Below are 23,778 nucleotides of genomic sequence, written 5' to 3'. Positions count from 1 at the left end.
CTGCCTTCTTCTCTCTTTATCCACTGCCCCACCCCGTCACCCACCCTGTGCTCACCCTGCATCAAACTGCTGCCAACACATTTGCACCCAGCAGTAACATGGGTTTCCGAAGCATTGTAGGATTCAAAATGCATGATGCCACGGCTGAATCAATAATTTCCATCCTCTACTACAAATGAAAATTTAATGTGCAAACCTAGGGATTTCAGCCCTTTCATTAAAGTAGTTTATTTGCCATACTAAAAATTAAGTTTGAGTGATAGGTTCCTTTATTAACTTTTCTTCCCTTTCCTAAAGGGACACAATGTTTAAGGTAAAAATCATATTAAAGGGGAGGGAAAAAAGCCAACCCTTTTCATGTGCTGTTAATAGTCTCATCATTTATTAATTTTTTAAAATTGCTTTTCTGCCGTTCAGGCCACTGTTTACTTCTGCTTCAGTCTGCTTTGATAAGTGACATGAGATTTATCTCTTTGCTCTGACTCCCAAGAAGGAATACATAACTTGCATATCTGGAAAAAACAAGTATCTTCCTGGAAGCATGCTTTACAGAGATCACCCCAGAACTATCTAGTACATGTTTGCAAGATGTGGTCAAGTTTGTCCCTCCTCACATTTCTGAAGCATTTCTGGAGTGCTTTGTGCAAAACACTCCACTCTTTTTTTTAAATTTTTATTTAAATTTATTTATTTATTTTGAGAGAGAGAGAGAGAGTGAGAGGGAGAAAAGGAGAGAAAGAACCCCAAGCAGGCTCTGCTCTGTCAGCACAGACTCCACTTGGGAGCTCAAACTTACAAACTGTGAGATCATGACCTGAGCCAAAACCAAGAGCCAGATGCTTAAGTGACTGAGCCACCCAGGCTCCCCAAAGCACTCTACTTCAAACGTAATGTATAACATAGCTGCATGCAAACCAAGAGTTAATTCTTAAATTGTTGTTGTGTTTTAATTCCTAAGTTTTAATGATTAACAGCTAGATTCAGGGTTCCATTCTGGAAAGCCCTGGGGGAAGGGTGGAGACTATAGTGAGGTGAAGAGCAATAAAAAGCCCAGGTACTCTTCGGCTACTGCTGATTGTTTAAGCCCAGATTGTTGCCAGATTTTCCAATTATTCAATAAAAAACGAAATCTAGAGGTTTTTTTATGCCAAATCTCTCAATTTGTAAAGGTTGGAAACCAACTTAAAAATTTTAAAGCATAGGTTGTCAGGTCAAACAAAACTTAATAGTTGACCTGTGGGCAAGCAGCTTGTGACTTCTGAAGTCAAATTTTAATACAATAAACACTGTTTTGCCTATTGGATGTGAATGATTCATTACTGGGCTCCTAGTGGTAGGTGCCCACAAATGATGGTTCCTGTTAACAACTATTCATTGTCCCTTTAGTAAGGTAGATGTAATGACTCTGTGCCAATACCAAGGAAATTATAGTAGTCTATAGCATGTAGTGATGTGTAGTACTATGTAGCATTACATAGTAATGCTACCTAATATTGAATATTTACTGTGTCCAACAGTATTCTAACCCCTTTACATGCTTGAGAGAATTTAATCCTTGAAACATCCCTAGGGCTAGATGCTTTACACACATTAACTCTACTTCTTAAGATAGCCCTATAGGAAGGTGCTATTCACTCCTTTGTTTCAGAGGCCAGGCCTCTGTCCTGAAAGAGAATACAGTCTTGGCCTAGACACAGCATCAAAGCAAAGAACGTGATTTGTTAATTAAACCCCTGTGAGTAGTATGGATGACTGCAGATAATGTGCCTATCTTGGTAAAACAAGTATATTTTTTGGAAGCATGTGTTACACTGATCTCCTAGGAACATCTAGTACATGTTTGCAGACATGACTACAGAGGAATTATTCTTTGGATTATAACTTGTTTAGTGGGAGGCAAGTGGCCAGGCTCAAAGATGAAGTGACCTGTCCAAAGGCACACGAGTGACCAGCAGCTGAGCTGAGCTAGCATCCAAAGGTCCTGTGAAGGACTCTGCCACAAGAGGAGATGCTTAATATGTGAGCATATGCTTGAAATAGTAATTATTATTTATTATAATTATACTACTAATAATAGTAATGCTACCTTATATTGAATATTTACTGTGTCCAATGGTACTGTAACCCCTTTACATGCTTGAGGATTGAATCCTTGGGGCTAGATGCTTTACACACATTAACTCTACTTCCTAAGATAGTCCTGTAAGAAGGTGCTATTCACTCCTTTGTACAGTTGAGAAAACTGAGGCCCAAAGAGGGTAGGAGACTTACCCAGGACCACACAGTTGGTCCTAGAGATTTGGAGTAAAGAAAGGTGTTTTAAAAATAACTATAGCAATAGGTTGTAATTGTTGGAAGGTCATACTGCCTGTTTGCTCAGCAGCACGTGCGTTCTATGAGATTGTTTGGGTCTGTATTTGGCTCTGCATGCATAGGTTATACTCCCTGGCATGGGAAGGAGATATAAAAAGCAAACAAATTATGTGGTTCCTCCAGGTTCTTCAGTAAGCAGACTTGTGGTTTGGGGCTTCTGCCATCAACCTGGGGACAGACCTGACTTCAATTTCTTCTTGAACCCCTGCTTTCCAGGCTCTGGGATTTAGGGAGATGGCAGTGCCCTGGGGTTTCTTCCATCCATGTGTGCTAGAGAGGCAGGGGGCATAGACCATGGGCTTTCATGTCTAGCCTATCAGACCAGCCTGGCACTCTACTTGGGAAACTGGGTCTCTTCTCAGGATTTCAACTCTGAGCACAGTGGAGATGATTTTCCCAGTTGAGAGTTTTGGGAGTGCTCTTTCTCGAGCTTTTTTCCTCGTTGGTCTCCAACAGAGACCACGTTAGTCTCTGGGACACATTGGATGAAATGGCTGTGGGTTCTGGGAAATGATTCCTGGTACTCCTTGACCCCACAGGGGATGACTGTCCCAGTCCTGGGCCCTCTCCTTTCATCTTGGGTTCTGAAACAGCAGCTTCTGAGTTCACACTGTAATGTCCACCTCTTACTCAGAAGCACTCCATTGAATCCAGCTGTAGTGGTCCAGCTCTTTGTTGCATTAATTAGTAACAAAGAAAATTAGATGTCTTATAGTATCTACCTTCGAAAGAGATATCTTTACAAAAAGTTGGATTGATACTCAAGTTACACTGAGAACCTTCAGTAAAAAGTGATCCCTAGTGGAATTTGAGGGTTTGGAATCACGCTCAGTAAACCTTTCAGAGTAGTGGGACACCAGTTTGGATTTTTCACCTGAGTTCGAGGAGCATAGGAGTAAAGAAGTGTTCACTGCTCTACCTCCGGCAGCTCCTGTCTCGTGGGGGGCACAGACATGCCGAGGATCTTCTCTAATTCACTGGGACGGGGAGCTCACGGGGCTGCAGGGCTGCGCATTGGTTTGGGGTGGAGGAGCAGGGAGCCGGAAGCTCTGTAGGGTTTGAGCAGGAGAGGGACTTGGTCAAAGTGAAGTTCCAAGAAGGCTCATCTGGTGACAGTGTGTCACCTGGGGTGTCAGATAGATGAAACCAGCGGCTTGCAGGCTGCGGTGGTAGATTTCTGTCAGCCTGAGACACTGGTTTTTGTTAGCTCTTTAGGAGCTTTTTTTACTCATTTTAAAAGCAAGGCATGCTTATTTATAAATAATTTGGAAAATACATTATCATATAATGAAGGCAGTATCAACCATTCCCAACTCAATACTGTTAATGTTTTTATGTATTTCCTTCCTTTTCTCATTGCGTTACACATTTACAAATTATTTTATGTCTTGTCTTTTTCTAATAATTGCATTAAGCTATTACTCAAATTATAATAATATGACTTTAAAGAAAACATTCCCAGAGCACAGCTCTTGTGCAAACCGGAGGTGTGAGTGTTTCAGGACTGGAGCAGGGAGGAGGAGACAAAAGGCTGCTTCCGCCACTGGGAGTGAACCCAGGAGGGTTGGCACTCAGTCAGGAGAGGGGCTGTGAGAGTAAGAGGGAAGCTTTATCACAAGGCAGCAGCCCAGCTCCAGAGGGAGCAGGACTGAGAAAGAGAAGGTGTGTGAGTGAGGGCTTTCAGAAGGGAAAAACTCCCCGTCTCTGGAAAGGAAAACAAACTGTGCTCCTGTCTTCCGGCCTCTCTGTGCCATGATGCTGCTCAGCCATTTCTCTGTTCTCACTTGATTCTTCAAACAGCACTAACGCTGCCTCCAGGGGATCTTTCCACACTTGAGTTTTGCAGGTTGCAGTTGGCCCCTCCCGCTTCTTCCTCTTGCCAGGGGTCATCAGGGCGCTAAGCCTCGCTCCCTCGCCCCGCAATCCACCTGCCTTGCTAAAGGCCTCTGTTCCGCTGAAGCATCTTTTCTTTGCACTCGGCATAAGCAATTATTTCTCCTATCACTGCTCTTAATGCTTCCCAGAGAGTTGACAGATCATTTTTTGCTGACGGGTATCACCCCACCCAGAAATGATAGACTGCCTCCCTCAGTCTTATTAATAATAAAAAGGCATCTTTCTCTCCTCCCCCATTACAGCTATAGTAGAGCAGTGTGGGAGCACTTCCCTGCCAAGGTCAGCAGGGGAGGCTGGACACTGAATCCCCAAGGACCCAAGAGAGGGCACATAGCCACAGCAGTGGAAACTGCAGACTCGTTTACCCCAGTTGTACCAGGCTGCTCTTTCTCTCTGGCGAGAGCCTCTGTTCACCTGCTCTGCTTACTGATGCCCTGCTAACTTCATTTGAATAATTTCAGATACAGGTGTAGGAGTTTGAGAGATAGAACTAGAGCTTCCCTTCTGTCTCTGCCCAGTGAAGCTATTATGATTCCAGTATCTCTTGAAGGTCATCCACAGTGTCCTGGGTCTGGATTACAAAAGAAAATCAGACAGGCACAGACTAAGAGGACGTGTAAGTTTTCAGAAGTGTGTAGAATGGGGTTTGGGGGCTTTAGTTGTCTACAAGTGTGAAAGAAGCCAACAGTAAGATGTGAGCTGCTTTTAAAAAGCCAGTGCAGGGGCGCCTGGGTGGCTCAGTCAGTTAAGCGTCTGACTTCGGCTCAGGTCACGATCTCACGGTTCATGGTTTCGAGTCCCTCATCGGGCTCTGTGCTGACGGCTAGCTCAGAGCCTGGAGCCTGTTTCAGATTCTGTGTCTCCCTCTCTTTCTGACCCTCACCGTTCGTGCTGTCTCTCTCTCTCTCTCTCTCTCAGAAATAAATAAAACATTAAAAAAAAAAAAAAAGCCAGTGCACCTCAGCTGTGTTAGGAGAATTGTAGATTCCAGGTCGCAGGAAGTAATGGTGCTTTCTTGTGCACTCTGGTCAACCTGTCCTTGGTGTCTGTGTCCCATTCTCAGCCTCATGTTGTAAAGAGACCTGACATTCTAAGGGTTGTCCAGAGGCAAATGAGGAAGATGGCAAAGATGGTGCCGTACTCATAGATTCACCGACAGTGGTTGCTTTTTGTTCCCTAAGGGAAAAGAAGTCTGGAGTGACTCTGAAGCTCAATCCTGTATTTCAAGAATCTAGGAAGAGATCCTGTGCAGCTATCAGGGTAGAACATTTGTCTTGGATAGTAGTGAGTCTCCGTTACAGACATTCAAATGGAGTCATCAGGGATGATGTAGAAGAGATTCCTATACCAAACTGGAGTCTGATCTAAAGGTGCCTTTGAGCTTGAAAGTATTTCTGTGTGGTTCTTGGGCTTCAACTGTTCTGTCATCATTAAATCTGAGTTTAATTAAAATTAAGTCAAATGAAAAGTTCAGTTCCTCAGTCATACCAGGTACATTTGAAGTGCTCTGTAGCCACATGAAGCTAGTGGCCACCATATCTAACAGCACAGATCTAGAACATTTTCATGATCCCGGAAGGTTTGATTAGACAGTGCTGGCCTAGAACATCAGTGTACCGTGGGAAATAAGGAGTCTCTTCTCTATGGCTATCATGAAGCCCCAGGGCAAATCAGCTGGTCTGTCAAAGATCATTGAGCCAATCCCTCTTCCCTTCCCTTTTGTTGTCCTTTCAAAAGAGCTCTGAGTTAAGATGAAGTGTTGGTCAAGTCCCAGCTCTGTCAAAAACTACCAGAATGACCTTGGGCAACTTACTTTACTTCTCTGGATGCATTTCCTCATCTGCAGAATGGTTCCTTCCAGCTGCAACACTCTAACTAATAAAATATTATAGAGTGATCTTGTCAGCTTGATAACTTTCCAGAGAAAGTAGCAGTTTGTGCCAAGCACACAGCTTTTATTTCACTGTCCACATTAGCCTGGCATAGTGGAAAGATCCCAGAACTTGGAGTCCTATCCAGATTTGTCTTAGTTCAGCTATGTGACCTTGGACAAGTACTTGATCTCACTGAACCAGAGTTAGTCAGCTAGACAATGGAACAAATATCTCATGGGAAATCCTGGCTTATAGTGGGGTACTCAAGTAACGCTTCCCAGAATGATGACAAAAGTGAATTAGGGTTGTCCCTAAGGTGAAAATTACATGACAGGGAAAGACTTTTTCCCTCTGCATGTTTCAGAGATGTACATGCTTCAAAGATGCATAAAAAAGTAAAGAAGGAGTCTGAGTCTTACTAAGCCTCAGGCAGCATATATGGAGGCATTGTATCGTAGGAAGTATTATGGAGCTCCCAGGTGGCTACAGTAATCTTCTCAGACTTTCATATAGCAAGAATTAGGAGCTGAAGTCTAGTGAGAAGACTGAGTGTCTTAAGATCTGAGTCTGAGACCAGCTGTTCCACTAACCAGGCCATGAAAACTTTAGCACATCTCTACCTTCTGGGGGCGACTAGATGGACAGCAATATCCTTGTACTAAGTAAACCCTCTTGGAATTTAATGGACTTTGTTAAAGTTGTAGGCATATGAATATATCACCACACCATTTTTTTATAGAAATATTTCTCCTGCCTACTGTATGCCAGATACTCTCATGATATTCTTGGATACTCTTAAACTGCATAATGGGAGGCACTGTGATAGCTGCTGCCACTGAACTGTGTATCATCTGTGGGGTTTAAGGAGACAGCAGTCATTTGTGCCTGGGTCTCAAAGAGAAGGCAGCATTCAGGCTGGGTCTATATGGATGAGCAGAAGTTCATTTTGACGTGATGATGAACAAATAGCAAGAATAAAGATAGAGAAGTAGAAACTCTAAGTGCATATTCTGAAAACTGACCTTTTAAAACTTGAACTGAAACATAGGGTACATGGACAGCTAGCAGGAGATGAGAAGTTGGCCCAGATCACAGAGGGCCTCAAATGCTCAACTTAGGGATTTGAACATCCATCACAAGTTGTTGGAGAACCATTGAAGGCTTTGGGCAGGGAGAAGTGGCGCGATCAGAGCTCATTAGAAACATTACCATCAGGTCTTGTCCCTGATAAAAGAGTATCATGTATCAGGTGGGGGAAGTATGAGTAGTGGGGCCACATAAGCAGACACCTGTTCTGCCTGTGGACAGGTCTGCAGCCATAGGCACAGGGAAAGCCGATCCTCATAATCAAAGCTGTTTTTTGTAGGAGCCAGCTGGCTGCTTCTCTGCCTGCTCCTGGAGGTGGGAATCAGAGGTACCTGCAAGGGTTTGCTCCTAGAAGGCCCTGGCAGCACCAGTCTGTTCTCTGCTGCCATCCTTCTGGTCTCTTTGGAATGAATATCCCCCAGGGATCTGTAAGCTCTGGGGAGTTTGTGCTCACTCAGAGAGTAGGGTGTTACAACATATTGGGGAAAATCTGCAGCCTGATCTTTTGAAATGATTGGTCTCTCTGTGTGTTTCCTCTGCCAGACTAATAGTCCTAATGTCAGGGATGGCTGTTTTCATCTCTGTACCACTACTGTTTCACATAAGGCCACAGCAATTATGCTACGGTGTTTACTGAGCACTTCCTATATGCCCAGCTTAGTGCCTAGTAGTCTTATATGTATTAGCTTGTTTAATGCTGCAAGAGCTCTGTTAAAAAGCTTCTAAACTATGTTATCCAAGTGATATTGCTCAGAAAGGTTAAGTGACTTGCCGCAAGCTTACACAGATAGTAAGTGGTCAGGATTTAAATTCATATCTTTCTAGCCCCAAAGCCTTTGTTCTTAACCTTTTTCTCTTTTCCTTTGTTCTTAACCTTTTTCTCTTTTCCATTCCAGAATAGATGCTCAATGTCAGTTAAAGTAACATAAACAAGAACTTCCTTGAAATGGCCTGTCACAAAATACAGTTTCCTGATGCCCTAACTTGTACCTTTCAGTGAGAGAAACCCACAGGATAAGGGGTAATGAAAACAGGAAGGATGTTCCTAGAGTGTGGAGCTAGAGTAGAAATGGGAGAAGGATGGAAGCTCTAGAAGTGACAGGTTTGAACTCAGTTGAAGGATGAACTTGCCAATAGTCAGTGATGGCCAGTGATGGGACAGAGCACCTCATGAAGTAGTGAGCCTCCCATGTAATGTGCAAGGTGGGTGTCCAGCTGTTTGGGATCTCAGCCAGAACTTTTGAGGCCACTTCTGCCACCAGGTTGCTGAGAAGCAGATTTCAAGGATAGTGCTTTCTGCTGGGATCACCAATGGCCCCTGTCACCTTTATTTCCATGTACCATGAACCACAGCTATAGAGATTAGCAGTTTTGTGAATAGAATGCCTAGGTCATGAAAGCATCCAGTCAATGATAGAGATCTTTATTATGATTTGAAGGGACCTAACAAGTGATGCCCTTGTTTTCCACATCCTGTAAAACCACTGTAAACCAGTTGAGAGATAAGACAAAAGAGAAAAGCATATTGAATCCTAAGGTCACCTTCAGTACAGATTATGTCCTGGATGGAGTTTCTGAACACAGTGGGCTTCTTAACACAGAACCCCACACTTTGACAGACTGACATACCATATTACAGGTGCTATGGACTCCTCAGCCTCCCCATATGAGAGCAGAGCCTGCTCCCATGGAACAGAGCCTGGAACAGAAATTGCACTTCCAGCTGGCATCTGGCTGCCAGAAAGGAGGAAGCAGACAGCGGCTGAGGCTCCTGTGCCCGTTGCCAGTATTGAAGCCTGTTCAGAGTGCTCACTGTACTTCCCCTGCAGAGGAGGGGGTGAGGGGGTACCAAGAGGCCTAGACTGCCTCCCCAGGGGGGGTCCCTGCACATGGAAGCTAACACTGGAAGTGGGAGTTGAGTAACCCTTGCCAGGAACAGCCCTCTGAACTGCACTCTTCATTTAATTCCCCCTTCCTCACTGGACCACAGAGTCCTTGAAGCACCCAGCATGGCCCAGCAGACAGGGAGTGTTCAGAAAGAAGAGGAATGAATGAACTCGCATCTTCTAACTTTTTTTTAAATTTTTAAAAAAAAATTTTAATGTTTATTTAATGCCAGTACTTTTTAAAGGAGCACCTTTCAAAAGCAGAGAAGGATGCCTTTTCTTACCATCCTCCCAGCACCCCAAACCAAGCCTTTATCATGCTTTCCAAGTCCTGTCCCTTTTCTGTACCACAGCAGGTTAGACAAGAGGCAAGGTATTGCCAGAGAATTCAGGAAACATTTTACCCCAGGCCGTGCTGTTGCTCCCACCCTGCCCAGGCCAACCCCCATGGCTGTGAATAGGTGAAGGGAGCTGTGAGAGTGCTGTGTGGGAAGGCGCAGCCTCCAGCCGCAGTCCTGCTGCCCCATCTGTGATGAATGACAATGCTTGGTGCACCACCTTGGTGAGAATCACTGACGGCAGCCTTGTGAAGTCACATTGGAAAATGGGAAGTACTTTATTTTGTGGGTATGGAAAGTACCTTGTGCTAGAGGAAATTCATGGCAGTGAAGTGGTAAAGGATCACCCAGACCCCACCAGGCTGACAGAGGAGGAAAGTGGTGCCTCTATACGTGCTCACTGGTGGTATCCCAGATGTTTGCTTGTATGGTAAAATTGAAAGGTGTGTCCCACTGGGTGCTAGAGTCCCACACTGCCCACAAAAGCTTGTAGTATTCATTGTGTAATAATAATATAATAGTATTTACTAAATATCTACTCAATTGTAAGACTGTACTACCCATGTTAAATCTATTATCTCAGTTCTTTCCAATAACTTCATCAAAGGAGAATTGTCCGCCTTTATACCAGTAGAGAAACTGAGATTTATCAAGATCGAATTACTTGCCCAAGGTCACATAGCTAGTGAGTGCTGGAGCCAGCCCACAGTCAGAGCTCATAAACTCCACACTGTACTGTCTTGCAGAGGGTCAGGGTTACCATGAGGCTGCAGGGATGGGGAGTTTGGAGGGACTGCATATCTTTTGTCAAGGTTATTTGTAAAGTCACCTGCCTCCAGGCCATCCTAACCCAGAGAGAGGAGCGGCCTCCATCATATTCCCAGCTCTTTCTGAGCTCCAGAGTAAAGATCACTGCCAGCCTAGAGATGCCAGTCTTGTCTTCCGAGATTCTGGGTGAATGAAGTGAGCAGGATCCTGAGGGGCTGAGGCATGGGATTCTCTAGGGCGCTACCATTAGCATTGGAAGCCCTGGGCTCTAGGCCACTAGTGTATTGGGGTTAACAAACCAGCAATGGCTGGCTGTCTGCAGGGGCTCAAAGTGGATATTTTTTGAGAAATGTTTCAGCCTAACAAAAGACCGGACAGCTATAGTCACTCAGGATTTCATAAATGTATGAGAACACTTGAAAAGTACAAATACCAGGATGAGCATTTGGATATTAAATGTAGGGAGATCCTTTTTATGTCATTTTTGCCCACACCTACTTCTACAGATTTTCTAAATGGAAGACTAGGAAAACAAGAGACTTAAGTTCCAAATAGAGAAGAAAAACTAAGCAAGAGTTAGGTTTGGTGAATTATCAAGGTGCTACTGTTCACCTTTGGGACTTGTTACTGCTCTGTGCCACTAATTCTCTCTGGATGAAATTCTGTCTCTGTCAGAATCATCTTTTGAGGAAATTGGTTCTGTCATTGACTTTCCAATGTCTACCCCTTTTCCCCAGTAGGTCTGTCCTAAACCTGTTCCCCTCTCTACCCCAGCTCTGGCTGCCCAGACCATTGGGTATCAAGATCATTATTATCCATTGTACATTTATTTATTGAGTGTCAATCAGGCACTGCACTAAGCCCCTGACCTTCATCGTCTTATTTGTCCTCACACCAGAGGAGGGCTATCATTAGGCCACCATTCCCTGACTCCACCACACACCCATATCAGCTCTATCTTCTTCCTGGCCCTTATAACCCTTAACTAAAAGGGATATTAGTCTCTGCTTCACTGTGTTCCGGTCCCAGCTATATAACACTGGAATAGCACACATCTTAGGGCATTGTGATTATTGGTCCATATGTGTACCATTCTTCCATTCAACTCATGTTTTTTGGGTACCTCCTGTATGTTGTCTGTTGTCCCCACTGGACTTGGAAATCCTTTATGGCAAGAGACCACTCCATATTCTTTCTTGTAGTGCATCCCCGGCACACAGCACTGTGCCTGGTTCATAGTAGATCCTTGGGAAATGTTTGCCAAGAGAAAGCTTCCAGGTGACGTCTAGTCTTAGAACAGTCTTCTTTCAGTCCTTCCAACCCCAGACACTGGGAAATAGGAAACCTTCCCTTAGCTCTTACCTTAGTAGGGAAACACAGCTATGCTTCTAGATGCTTAACTCTTGGTGATCCCCCTAAGTGGAAGAATCCAAGCTGCAGTTAACCCCAGAGTCATTAATGCCCACATCATTCATTGTGTTCTATGGGTATGTTCACTTATTCTTTCACTAGATGTTGAGCATTCTGCAGGTATCAGGCTCTGTGCTGGGAGCTAGAGCCACTAAGATGAATAAGATACACACACACACACACACACACACACACACCACACACACACACACACACACACACACACACACAAAACCCATGACCTCAAGGAGATCAGCAGACTTGACAGAGAGATGGTGAATCAAGGTCAGAATGGGTTAAGTACCGTGGGTACAGTTCACTGAAGAACACTGCTAGGGGGCTTTTTAGGAGGAGATAAATGGGGGAAAGCTGTCTAGAGAAGATGGCATTGGATATGGGCCTTAAAGAAAAATAGAATTAGGGCTGACAAAGTAGGTGGGAAAATTTCCCCCACAAGACAAAGAAGTAAGAGGGTGTGTTTTGCGGGAGCACAAATGTCATTCAGGTAGTTAATTTGTCAATAATTGGCAGGGGTGAGACGGGGTAACTCTCATTTTTATGAATGTATCACTACAATGTTTTTATTTCCTTGTCCCTACTGTTCCCTTCTCATGTCTAAAAAATAGTTCTGCTAGATTATAATCTGAAAGACCTTGTTCTGTAAAGGATGGGGGTAGGGGAGCCTTGAGTGGCATGGTGCTCTGTCCAAGCAGTCCCCATGAGATTCTTGGTCCTTCAGCCCCCACCCCCCAGGGACTCCACGTAAAGGTCTCTTTGCCTGTCAGCCCTATGCTGGAAAAGAGCCTACAGAGGCCACCCCTGAGTTTCTAGAAGAGGTAGATGTTGCAGATAGGCTGCCTTGCTCCATCAGCAGGAGGAAACCAGCGAGGCAGATTAGTCACTCACATCATTTTATCTGTTGAGTCAACATCTATTTTTAGATGTAGAACCCATAAAGGTACCCAGCATCTCTGTCATGGAAAGGGAGAGAGTGCCAAGGGTGAGGGGGTCTGCTCATCCTTCATTCCTCTTTGCTCAGTCCACTGCCAGACCCTTTCTCAGATGCAAGGTCTCCTTCACTGCTGCCAAGGGTTCAGTTTAACATGTACAATTTCTTTTATACACATGCTTTTGTGGGTGCACTACACACATGCACGCACGCATGCACATGCACACTCACTCACCCCCAGAGTCTTAGCAGATCCTGTAAATTGGTTATATGGATTAAATAAGACTCCCAACTGAAAAATGCTAAGGCATATAGGTCCCTTCCTGTCCAACATTGTCAGATGTGCTCTGAAATGACTGTTTTCATCATCTATTCTGAGCCATAACCGCCCCAGAAATAGCTTTAGCAGGAAAGTGCTTTTGTTAGACTAGCTGTAAATTATATTTCAAATGTCTGATGTTGTTTTCTTAAAAAATAAATAAATAAGTAAATGAAAGTCTAAAATTAATGACTGCTGGGGTTTGCTTTGCTTATGTGTACTGCTACAGATTTGGCTTCTTGCAGATGGAATTTCAGATCTGTTTACACTTCTGTGTTAGCTTTTTGGGGGAAAAAAAGCAGTTGAGAGATCTGGGAGGACAAATTTACAAAGTCGAACTTATTATAACCATCCGCGAGGCTCGCTTCCTTCTTCCATTGCCCTCTCCCTCCCTCCTTTCCCTTCTGCCCTCCTTTCCTTGATTGTGGTTTTATCTGCTCCTCCTCAGCATTAGAAGGCACCCAGTTCTTGCAGATGTTATGACAAGGTCACGTATCCAGTTTCACGAGCAGATGTTCATGAAGCCCCATTTCACAGCACTTTGTCATTCAGCGAGAGCAGACCTTGTGGGAGCAGATTGGAACAACACAAAGGATGGGACAGAAAAAAATCTTGCCCAGAACCTGATCCCTTTAATATGTTGAAGACTAAGGACTTGGGGGTGGGGAGGGTGGCAAGGAGAAAAATCTGCAGAGCAGAATTTCATGGAGGGTTTTTTTTTTTTTTTGGTTTATTCAAAGATTATTATGTGTTGGATACAGTAAATCATCTATACACCCACATCCAGGAGGTAAATCTTCAGAGCTCCATGCGTGGGTCGTTCTGCATTTAACAGCTGCCATACAGTAGCTATTTTGTTCTGCACTTAGAGACCCTTATCTGTGCATTTGTTTTAAGTTTTCGTCAATTCTCCTTTTGTTCCTCTGTTGCCGTTCTCCTGATTCATATTACGATTACAAGAGTAGCTAAGAATCTGAACTACTGAGCTATTTCAACTGACACCATGAGTTCCAATGATAGACGAGGGGCTGTCATCTCAGTTGTTGACTCAGTCTCTACTCAGAGGGTGTTACCTATAATGGATTTAGCTCCTCTTGCCTTTTCCTAGGTCTCATATGCCCGTCCGAGCTCTGCCTCAATCAGGGATGCTAACCTCTACGTTAGCGGCCTTCCCAAAACCATGACCCAGAAGGAGCTGGAGCAGCTTTTCTCGCAATATGGCCGTATCATCACCTCTCGAATCCTGGTTGATCAAGTCACAGGTTAAGTGTTTCTTTGTCATTTCTTTCCTTGTGTCTCAGTGCCACAGCCAGCGCCCTGTGACCCATAGGAGCAGAGAGATAATGGTTACATAGGGTAAAAGATATGGGTCATGCACAGACAGATTTTTGACATAAGAGAAAGACTTCTTATCAGTCAAATGCCCATATTTAAAATGGGCCATCTTAGGAGGTAGATCGCCCATCATGGGAACTGTTCCAGCAGCAGCTAAACTACTTGGCAGGGCTGTAAAGAGGATTCAGGCATCAGGTTGTGTGTGGGACTGAATGACCTTCAAAGTCTCTTTCAACCCTTGAGCAAGTAACATTACTTTTGTGTGTGAAAAGAACCTGTGTTAGGGCTCCGGCTCCAATGATAGCATTATAGACTAGAAGGAACCTCATGCTGCCTCATTTCACACGTGAAAAAAGAGAGATCCTAAGTGGGGGATCTGACTTCTGCCCAGCTAGTTAGTGGCAGTGCAGGGACATGAACCCAGGGCCCGGTACTGTGGTATTTGTCCATAATAAAGAAAGGCATCCACCACCTCTCAGTAAGAAATGTAAGGTACCTTGGGTTGCATTTTTAAGGACAAAATGTTTTCACCTACTCTCCATTTGATCCCATTTTAAAACACCCCCTGAGAGTAGGTCAGCACATGTTTATCATTCAACTCATGCAGTAGACCCTTACTGAAGCCAGCTCTGCCCCCAGACACTATGCAGAGGTACAGTGGGGACCGGGGATGAAGGAGGCACAGCCCTGCCCTTGCAGTACTCCATTATGATGAGCACTTGCTAGAGGCTGTCCAGTGTACCACAGGAGCTCAGGAGAAGGTGTGCTATGCCTGGGGAGATTGCTGTGAAGGGACCATGAAGGAGGTGATGTTTGAGCAGGATTTTGGAGGATGACTTGAAATTATCTGGCACAAAGAGGGATAGAGAATTCTAGGTGAATATGATGTATCCTATAGAATTGGTGGATAGGACATATCGTGAGGCATGGAGTCGAGGAAGAGCACAACCTGCTCAAGGAGTATGTGGTGGTTTGAGGCTTACCGGGATTTGGGACCACATCATCAGGGGCACTAAATGCCATGCTAAGAAAGTCTATCTCCATCTGTATGCAACATGGAGCCACAGGAGGATTTTTGTGTGGGTTTTGTTTGTTATTCTGTATGTGGAGTGGGAGGCAATGAGGAACAGGTACCATGCACAAGGTAAAAATTTGAAAAGTTACAAAAAATGTATAAAAGATGCTTTTAAAGGGTGTAATGTGGTCAGAGTTTGTTTGTCAAACAGATTACATGGTTGCTAGGTGCAGAGGGCCCATTGGAGGACTAGAAACAGGACAGTGGGTGATGGGTAATAGCAACTAGAGGGAGAGGAGAACTGAGCAGTCCAGTGGTAGAGGCTGGAATGGACAGATGTGAGAGGTGCCTGTGTTCTCTGGGTGGGAGGCACCTGTCTAGAGCCATGATGGCAGAAATGCAGGCAGATGCATTTTGATGGATGAGAAAGATTCTGGGATTCACAGCCCTGACCCCACAAGTGGGCCGACTCCCCACAGAAGATCCATGGGGCCCGGCCCATCTCTTCCCGGAGATATTTACCAGTGTGCTTTTTTCACTCTTTATGAAGGCTCTTTCTCTTTCCCCAGGAGTGTCCAGAGGGGTGGGATTCATTCGGTTTGATAAGAGAATCGAGGCAGAAGAAGCCATCAAAGGGCTGAATGGCCAGAAGCCCAGCGGTGCTACCGAACCGATTACTGTGAAGTTTGCCAACAACCCAAGCCAGAAGTCCAGCCAGGCCCTACTCTCCCAGCTCTACCAGTCCCCCAACCGGCGCTACCCTGGCCCGCTTCACCACCAGGCCCAGAGGTTCAGGTAGGCATACCCGTGGGGGAAAGAACCCTACTCCACGAATACAGAGTGGGGTGGGGGCCAGGGAAACCCACATCCCAGAAAGATGGGGCAAGTGTAAGAACCTCCACCCCCAGGAGCCACTGTGTGAAGCTCCCTACTGAACCTCAGTCTCCACTACTGTTAAATGGGATGGTCTGACCAGATGCTCTTCCAAGCCCCCTTTCAACTTACGACCGTGGCTGTGGTTAAACTTCAGATTCTTAGATTAAAACACAACGTCTACATTTCACCAAACAAGAAGGTTCTGTTTCAACAAGAGTTAAATCACAAATAAGTGACCAAATTCAGCAGCTTAGACTTAAGGCTGAGGGAGTGGCTTTTAACAAAGTCAAAGAAAAGTGTAGGCCAGGAGACAGAACCTTGCCAAGGTGGGTGGTTTGGTCTCCCCCTCTTTCTTCTTCAGGTAACTCTGTTGGGTTAGGGAAGGAACATGTGCTCCCTTTTGTGTTAATTTCACTCTGACTGTTAAGTGAGTAGATTCTGGGATGACAAGAAGGAAGATTTTGTATGAGCCTTATTAGTGTTTCCTTCAGGTACCAAACCCTCCCAGTGCAATGGGGCACTCCCCTTCTCCTGGGACATTTCTGAAAGGCAGGTTTCACTCTGTGAAGGTAGTCTGACCTCAACTGCCTTTATTGTACACAAGTTAAGAATATTCCTGACCTACCTGTAAGAATTCTAAATAATGATTTTATTCCACCCATGTCCCAACTTCCCTTTAATGAAAGAGTTTTTCTCCTTTTCACACATCACATGGGAAGGAAGTAGGCCCTCCCATCTGGCTGTGAAGAGGAGGAAAATCAGCCTTAGTAGTGCCCTCCTGTGCCCTGGGAATTTGAAATGGTTAATGACTTCATGAGGAGTCCAAGTCATCTAATTTTTATTTTGTGTGAGAACACATGCAGTATTTATGTAAAAAGCCTTTCCAGCAGGCTTCTAATGGTGGAAACTATGGTTACTACTGCCCCATGGTGTGAATAGCTTGTCCCCAAGTAAAATACTGACCATGAGGGAGATTATAACATAATGGCAGTTTGCTGGGAGGAGCTTTCAGGTTGTAAATAGTAAGCTCATTGTAAAAAATCTTAACCCCCAAACTCCTCCTTCCCCCGCAAAAAATGTGTGTGGTAAGAAGATTTAGTTAATGTAGCTAGACTAAGAGAAAAGATTTATTCTGATAATGCATTGTGCATGCACGTGTATTCCTTTTATTCACAAGTTTAATTGCAATAAAAGGTGAATTGTAATAAAAGGTGAACAACTTAAGAAGCTGCCCCCTTCTAACAGTCTCACACACAATATAAAATGAAATCCACACAAATGTTCTAAGAGGAGGGGGGAGTGGGATTAATTCAGACCTTGAAAGAAAAGGAGCTTCATTAGACACTTGCTTTAAAATCCAGCATTGACCTGAACACGGATTACTCATAGTTGAAGGCAGAAAAGGGGGAAACGACCAATGGATAGACTTCTAAGCATTGGGGAAAGTTGTCGAGCTTTTCTTCTTTGAAAATGGAGCATTCTTATTAATAGTTCCATTGAGCGATCTTGCCATCTGTGAGGCATTAACCCAGAGACCCTCCTTCTCTTTGCAGGCTGGACAATTTGCTTAATATGGCCTATGGCGTAAAGAGGTAATTAAAACTCCACAGATTGCCAGATGTCCGTGTTGGCACAGACTGGGGCTAGAAATTTTTTTTTAATTCACTAACTTTATTTTTTTTAATTCTTCCTTTTTCCTCCACCAGCATGTCAAATTCTTAATTTTAATTTCAGACCTCAGTTGGTTTTATTTCTTTTAGGGCACACAAAGAGTGTTTGTGTGTTTCACTTTTTCTTTTATTTGCAGGTGGGCTTCTCCTATGGTTCAGGTGCCACAGCTACCAAGCTCTTGATAATCTGGTTCTCTGGACGGCTCCCCTAAGGGAGAAGGCTCCTACTCTTCACCAGCTGACTTTGCAAACTTGCAGAGCAACTGTTTTGCATTAGCAATGCCAAGATTCAGTTAAGAGGGCAGATTCCAGCAAATCAAAATTAGAACATTTTGCTAATCACAGTTGACAATCTTAGGATTGTCAGTGGAAAAATTAGATTTTGGACTACCAGCCCTGGCCAAAGCATGAATAAACGTGTGAACAACCGGCTGGCTTCCACCTTCAGCTCAGTGTGCGTTTCAGGGCACAGCCTGAGAATGAAGTGTATCTGTGTGCACCTCAACCAGGGGTTTCTTTTGTTACAGGTTTTAACGGTTATTATAAATCCTTCCTTGGTTATACATGTATGTATGTTTTATACTTGCAGTTTCTTTCATTTAGAGCCTTTCTGTGGGGTTGGGGGCTCAAATAGAATCAAGCTTTGTGGGGGTTCTCTGAATACAGTCACAAGAGTGATCCAGACCTAGTCTGAAAGCTGAATCTCGGGAAGTTGAGTCCGTTATGTCACTGTGTCCATGAGATTCCCATATGTGCTTTTGATAAGCTCCACTGAGCTGCTAGGGACATAGCATCTTCATCATCCTGCTCAGTAGAGCTGCACACTTTAATTCCCCTTCCTACAGTCAGGGAAAGAGATGTGGTCTTTAGTAGTCCCAGTCACATCCCCTGTATGAGGCAGCGCTTTCACCACTTGGCCATGTGTGGTAAGTACCCTGACTCTGGAAAATGCACACAGTAAAGGGAATGACTTGACTGCAGACTTCACTTTGAGAGCACCAGCCTCTCGAATCTCAGCCCTGGCACCAGTGAGGATAACTGTGGATTACTTCCACATGCCTGGCACACTGCTTACCTGTTCCCACTCCCACTTTTGCATTTTTCCCACTCTGCCCTTTGCTCCCCTCTAACTTCAGTGAGGCGGCAGCAGTTAGCAGTTATGGAAAGAGTAGTGCTCATGCACAGACGAGGCCAGGGAAGGCACCCAGTTGCAGCATGCATACCGCCACCTCCTCTGCTTCCCCACTCAGAGCACATGTCACTAGTGGATAAGAGCATTCTCCTTTCCAGTAAGCCCAGATTTGGATTCAGGCTCCTTCCTACCAAAATGCTCCAGGTAGCCATTTTCCAAATAGAGTTGAGACTCCTCTTGAAACCTCTTTGCTGGCTCCTGACTTTGGCCTTAAAGTAATTACTTATAGCTGTTCTCTACCTTTAAACTGAGAGGAGTCAATTCACTCAGTTGGAGGAGAGAAGGTTGAGAAGACTGTCTCCAGAAATAATGCAAACAATAGATAGGCATTTGCCCTTCTAAGAATCCTTACCATGATGTTTTTTGGTTTTGTTTTGTTATTTCTGTTTTTTATGTCTATTTGTTTGTTTTGAGAGAGAGAGAAAGAGAGAGAGAGAGCGGGGAAGGGAAGGGAGAGGGGGAGACAGAGAATCCCAAGCAGGCTCCACGCTGCCAGCACAGAGCCTGATATAGGGCTCAAACTCACAAACTGTGAGATCATGACCTGAATCAAAATCAAGAGTTGGAGGCTTAACTGACTGAGCCACCCAGGTGCCCCTTATTACTTGTTTTTAATCAAGAGGGAAGATTGACGTGGTGAATAATGCCAAAATTAAAATGTATTGAGTTGTTATGGTTAGCATGTCTGCAGCAGCCATTTGATTGTCTAAATTCTGGTTAGATGCAGAACTGTTCTTCCATAGGACTTTTAAATATCCAAGAACATTTGCTTATTGTCAAAACATTCTAGGTAACACTTTACCCCATTCTCATCCCATTTTTGCTTCCTCTTCCCATCCTCCTTTTCAGAAAACAAAAACAAAAACAAAAAACCCAACCACATGAAAACCAAGACACTAGTCAATGGATATGGACAAAACTTCTGTATATGTTTAGTATAAAACAAAAAGTTAACAAATATTTTTCTGCTGGAGGCACTGGTAACATAATCTGATGTATCCACTATGAATCACACAGGATATATTTTATCAGACAGTGAATAAAATCTGACAGGTTGTTTTTCTTTTCATGATAACATGAAAACTGAGATTTCAAAGGCTAATACAAAAGAAGTTATAATAGGGCAAGTAACAGTTTTCTGCTTTTCTAATTCAAGTTATATAAATGCACAAACCACTTGAAATCTTGCTCCTGTAATGCTTAGAAATTAAATCCAGATAATACAGCATCAAGGAGTGATCTGTCTTTAATATTATTGCTTGGGCTTTTTTTGGCGGGGGGGGGAACTCTTTTAAATAAATGCTAAATGAAACATGAGCCACCCATGTGATTAATAACAAGGCATGCCTGTCCTTTCTCACAGATCTCTGTCCTCAAAATATCAAGAGATCTTTGACAAGCATAAGTCAGGGGACTGCAAAGATGGTAGACTTGAGAACGCCTCAGGCCATCCCCTAATCTGCCTTAAAAATTAAAAAAAAAAAAATTCCCAAGCATTGATTCCACCAGTGTTATTCACTTATGCAGTTAAAAAGTACTTATTATTTTCTATGTGTCCCTTTGTCTGTGATAGGCCTACATGTGCCTCAGTGAACAAATAAGTAGAGCGACAGAATGAATGAAGTAGAGTCCCTCCCCCAAGAGCTCACTGTCTATTGTGGGAGGGAGGATGAGGGTCCGGGTGGGATATCCTATGACCAAATACTATGGTAGAGTCTTGCTCTAGGAGTTGACCTAGCCTTTCTCTTGGCATTTATGTCCCTTAGCCAGTTTAGCCATTCCATTCAGAAGAAATACCACAGACATTGGTTGTTGCATTTTGGTTTTTGAACCTTGAAGACTCCTGCAAACACTCACTCAGCCCTCTGCCCCATGTCTGTGTCTGTGCATCTGTGTGTTATCCATGGTCAGACTGATGTCTGGACCAGTCCCCCCTTCTGCCTGTCCCCCCAGGTTCTCCCCAATCACCATTGATGGGATGACAAGCCTTGTGGGAATGAACATCCCTGGTCACACAGGAACAGGCTGGTGCATCTTTGTCTACAACCTATCCCCTGACTCCGACGAGAGTGTCCTCTGGCAGCTCTTCGGCCCCTTCGGCGCAGTGAACAACGTCAAGGTCATCCGCGACTTCAACACCAACAAGTGCAAGGGATTTGGCTTTGTCACCATGACCAACTATGACGAGGCGGCCATGGCCATTGCCAGCCTCAACGGGTACCGCCTAGGAGACCGAGTGTTGCAAGTTTCCTTTAAAACCAACAAAGCCCACAAGTCCTGAATTTCCCATCCTTACTTATTAAAATATATATATAAATATATACGAACAAAACACGTGCGCGCACACACACACACACACACACACATACACACACACACACACACACACACACACACACACACAAAAGAGAGAGAAACAAACTTTTCGAGGCTTATATTCAACCATGGACTTTATAAGCCAGTGTTGCCTAAGTATTAAAACATTGGATTATCCTGAGGTGTACCAGGAAAGGATTTTATAATGCTTAGAAAAAAAGAAAAAAAAACAAAAAAATACCTTTGATGCATTGAATGTTCTTTCATAGCTGTCGTTGTTGAATATAATATACATAGATAGCGATGTGCAGGGATTTTAACCCAGCCAGCTAACTTTACTACCTTCCTTGAAGGTGGGTCTTTTTAAGATGACCATTCGCTCATTTGAAGAAGAAAAACAAAAAACAAAAAAAAAATAATAAAAATAAAACAATTTTTACAAAGTAATGGGATTCAAAGAAAGAAAAAAAAAGATTTTTCTTTTTTGTCGAAAAGTTGATCCAATCAGATTGGTAAAAAACCCCCACACAAATTAAAGAGGAATAATAAAAATTGCAAAAATGAAAAAAAATTTTGCAAATTTTTTTATTTTTCCTTTTTTCTTTTATATCATGTGAACTAAAAACAGTCTTCTGTTAGGGGATGGGGGCAAGGGGGATACCTGATGACATTAACAATTTAATAACATTAACATTGTTGCCAAAGAGGTGGTCTCTTTGCTGAAAATGGGTTTCAAGAAAAATCTATTTTTATAAAATATAAAGAATTTTTACAAGAGAATCTGGATTTGAGAAAAAAATATTTTGACTGGCTAATTTAGGGGAAATTGACAACTTTGTCGCGTTCATACTGCACTGGTAACTTTTTAGAGATCAAGATGTGTGTTTTAAACTGGATTCGTAGACTGTTTTTTGAAGGATGGGCTATAAACAGATGATCTTCATATCTTTTCATAGCATGTAATAATAATAAAAAAAAAAACAATTATTAATTACTAGGGGAAAGGAGTGTTCGTTCTACCCAGGGTACCACAGTTCCCCACAGTCAAAACCCAAAAGCAAGGAGATGAGTTGAAAGACAGTTTTTCTTTAAGTCATCAGTATGGGATGTCAGCAGAACAAAAATTAAAAAGATTAATTTTCCTTTGATCTAAAACTTCCTTAGTTTGAGCAGTAGGTGCTACGAAATTATTTACATATCTTAGTATCATAGTTAAATGTAATGTGTTTAGGAGAGGAAAACAAAAGATACATTTGCTTTAAATTCATTAAGGAATTTTCAAATTCACTTTGTAGCCCATGCTGGTAGAATTGGGCTGTGTTGGTACATTTGAAACACTGTTTATGTTGCTTGAAACACTTATTTATTTAATCGCCGATGTGATGATGCCTATGGCCGAGATCAAATATAGCTAGATTGGCTAGACTACTTATTTGTTTACTTAAACTATGGGAAGAAGCATATTATTGTGTCATTCTGTTGTGTGTGTATGTGTATATACAATATAAATATATATATATAAAGTTATTTTTTCTTTGGGTTAATTTATTATAAGTTGTAACACTTGGCTAGTTCTGTTTGTATATGTCTTAAAATGTTTTCTTATGATATTTAAGTGACAGTTAAAGAGGTATCAAGGTAACTTGTGTAGATCTATTGTTTGATATATTGTCATGTTTGTTGTGAATATTTTTTCTTACTGCACAGTAGAAAAATAAAAACAACTGGGTCTTTATTTTAATGTAATTCAGATTGGGGAAAAAAAACAGAGCTAAGGGAACAAAATGACTGAGGGAGCATTCTCCCACGTCCAGTGCACTGATCATTTTAGTATGTTTGTGCTTTGTACGGTTATATATTTAAAACAAAAACAAAACAAAAAAATACAAGGGTTCATGCTCTTCCCTGGGTAATAGAAACAGTTACTCGCTATGCATAATCTAGTTGATAGTTAAATTTGCTATTGCTTTTCTTGTCTTGTTATATAAAATCTTTTCAATACAAGTTTAGTCTTAATGGTAATAAAACGTTATGGTTATTTATAACTTGTGCTTATTTTGTGCGTTTTTTCCCATGCTGAACCCACTAAGTGCATGTAGACAGAACTGTTGTTTTCACACCGAAGAGGCAAACTTTGTAGTAGTAGTCGTAGTGGTAGACAGATAACGAAAACCAAGGCTGCATCATAGACTCCTCCTTTAAATTTTTTTTCTGTTTTTTTTTCCTCTTTTCGGTTTTGAAAAAAAAAAAACAACACCAGATTTCAGTTCAGAGAACACTCGTTCAACATTCAGGGAAAACTTTTTACATCACCTGCTATGAATGAACGCAGTTTGCTGGCAAAGTTTTGATGCATTTGCTAAGCATTAGTGGGAAAGGCGTGCCAAAATCTCTTCTCTATATAATGTGTTCACTCTTGGGGGAAAAAAAAAGGAAAAAAAATCTTAGGACCAGGCAGTTGTATACTTTAGTTAA

The 23,778-nt window shown here is 43.0% G+C and overlaps 1 protein-coding gene across 3 annotated transcripts in view; it reads left to right on the top strand.

Annotated features, from left to right (window-relative positions):
* The window catches only part of ELAVL4 (ELAV like RNA binding protein 4), an 88,452-nt gene extending 67,126 nt beyond the window's left edge, over positions 1-21,326 (top strand). For 2 of the 3 annotated variants that reach the window (XM_039245404.1, XM_039245403.1), the window contains exons 4-7: positions 14,008-14,161; positions 15,819-16,044; positions 17,679-17,717; positions 20,899-21,326. In XM_039245404.1, coding sequence (XP_039101335.1) covers positions 14,008-14,161; positions 15,819-16,044; positions 17,679-17,717; positions 20,899-21,268 — 789 coding nt within the window. In that variant the 3' untranslated portion in view covers positions 21,269-21,326. The remainder of the gene's footprint in view (positions 1-14,007; positions 14,162-15,818; positions 16,045-17,678; positions 17,718-20,898) is intronic. The other variant, XM_039245405.1, reaches the window with a different exon arrangement.
* Positions 21,327-23,778: the final 2,452 nt, after the last annotated feature.

Source organism: Hyaena hyaena, unplaced genomic scaffold, assembly GCF_003009895.1.
Source record: "Hyaena hyaena isolate Hyena2069 unplaced genomic scaffold, ASM300989v1 scaffold_257, whole genome shotgun sequence".
Classification (NCBI taxonomy): domain Eukaryota; kingdom Metazoa; phylum Chordata; class Mammalia; order Carnivora; family Hyaenidae; genus Hyaena; species Hyaena hyaena.
Note: the sequence above shows the minus strand (reverse complement) of the source record. Positions and strands in the feature narration are given on the sequence as shown.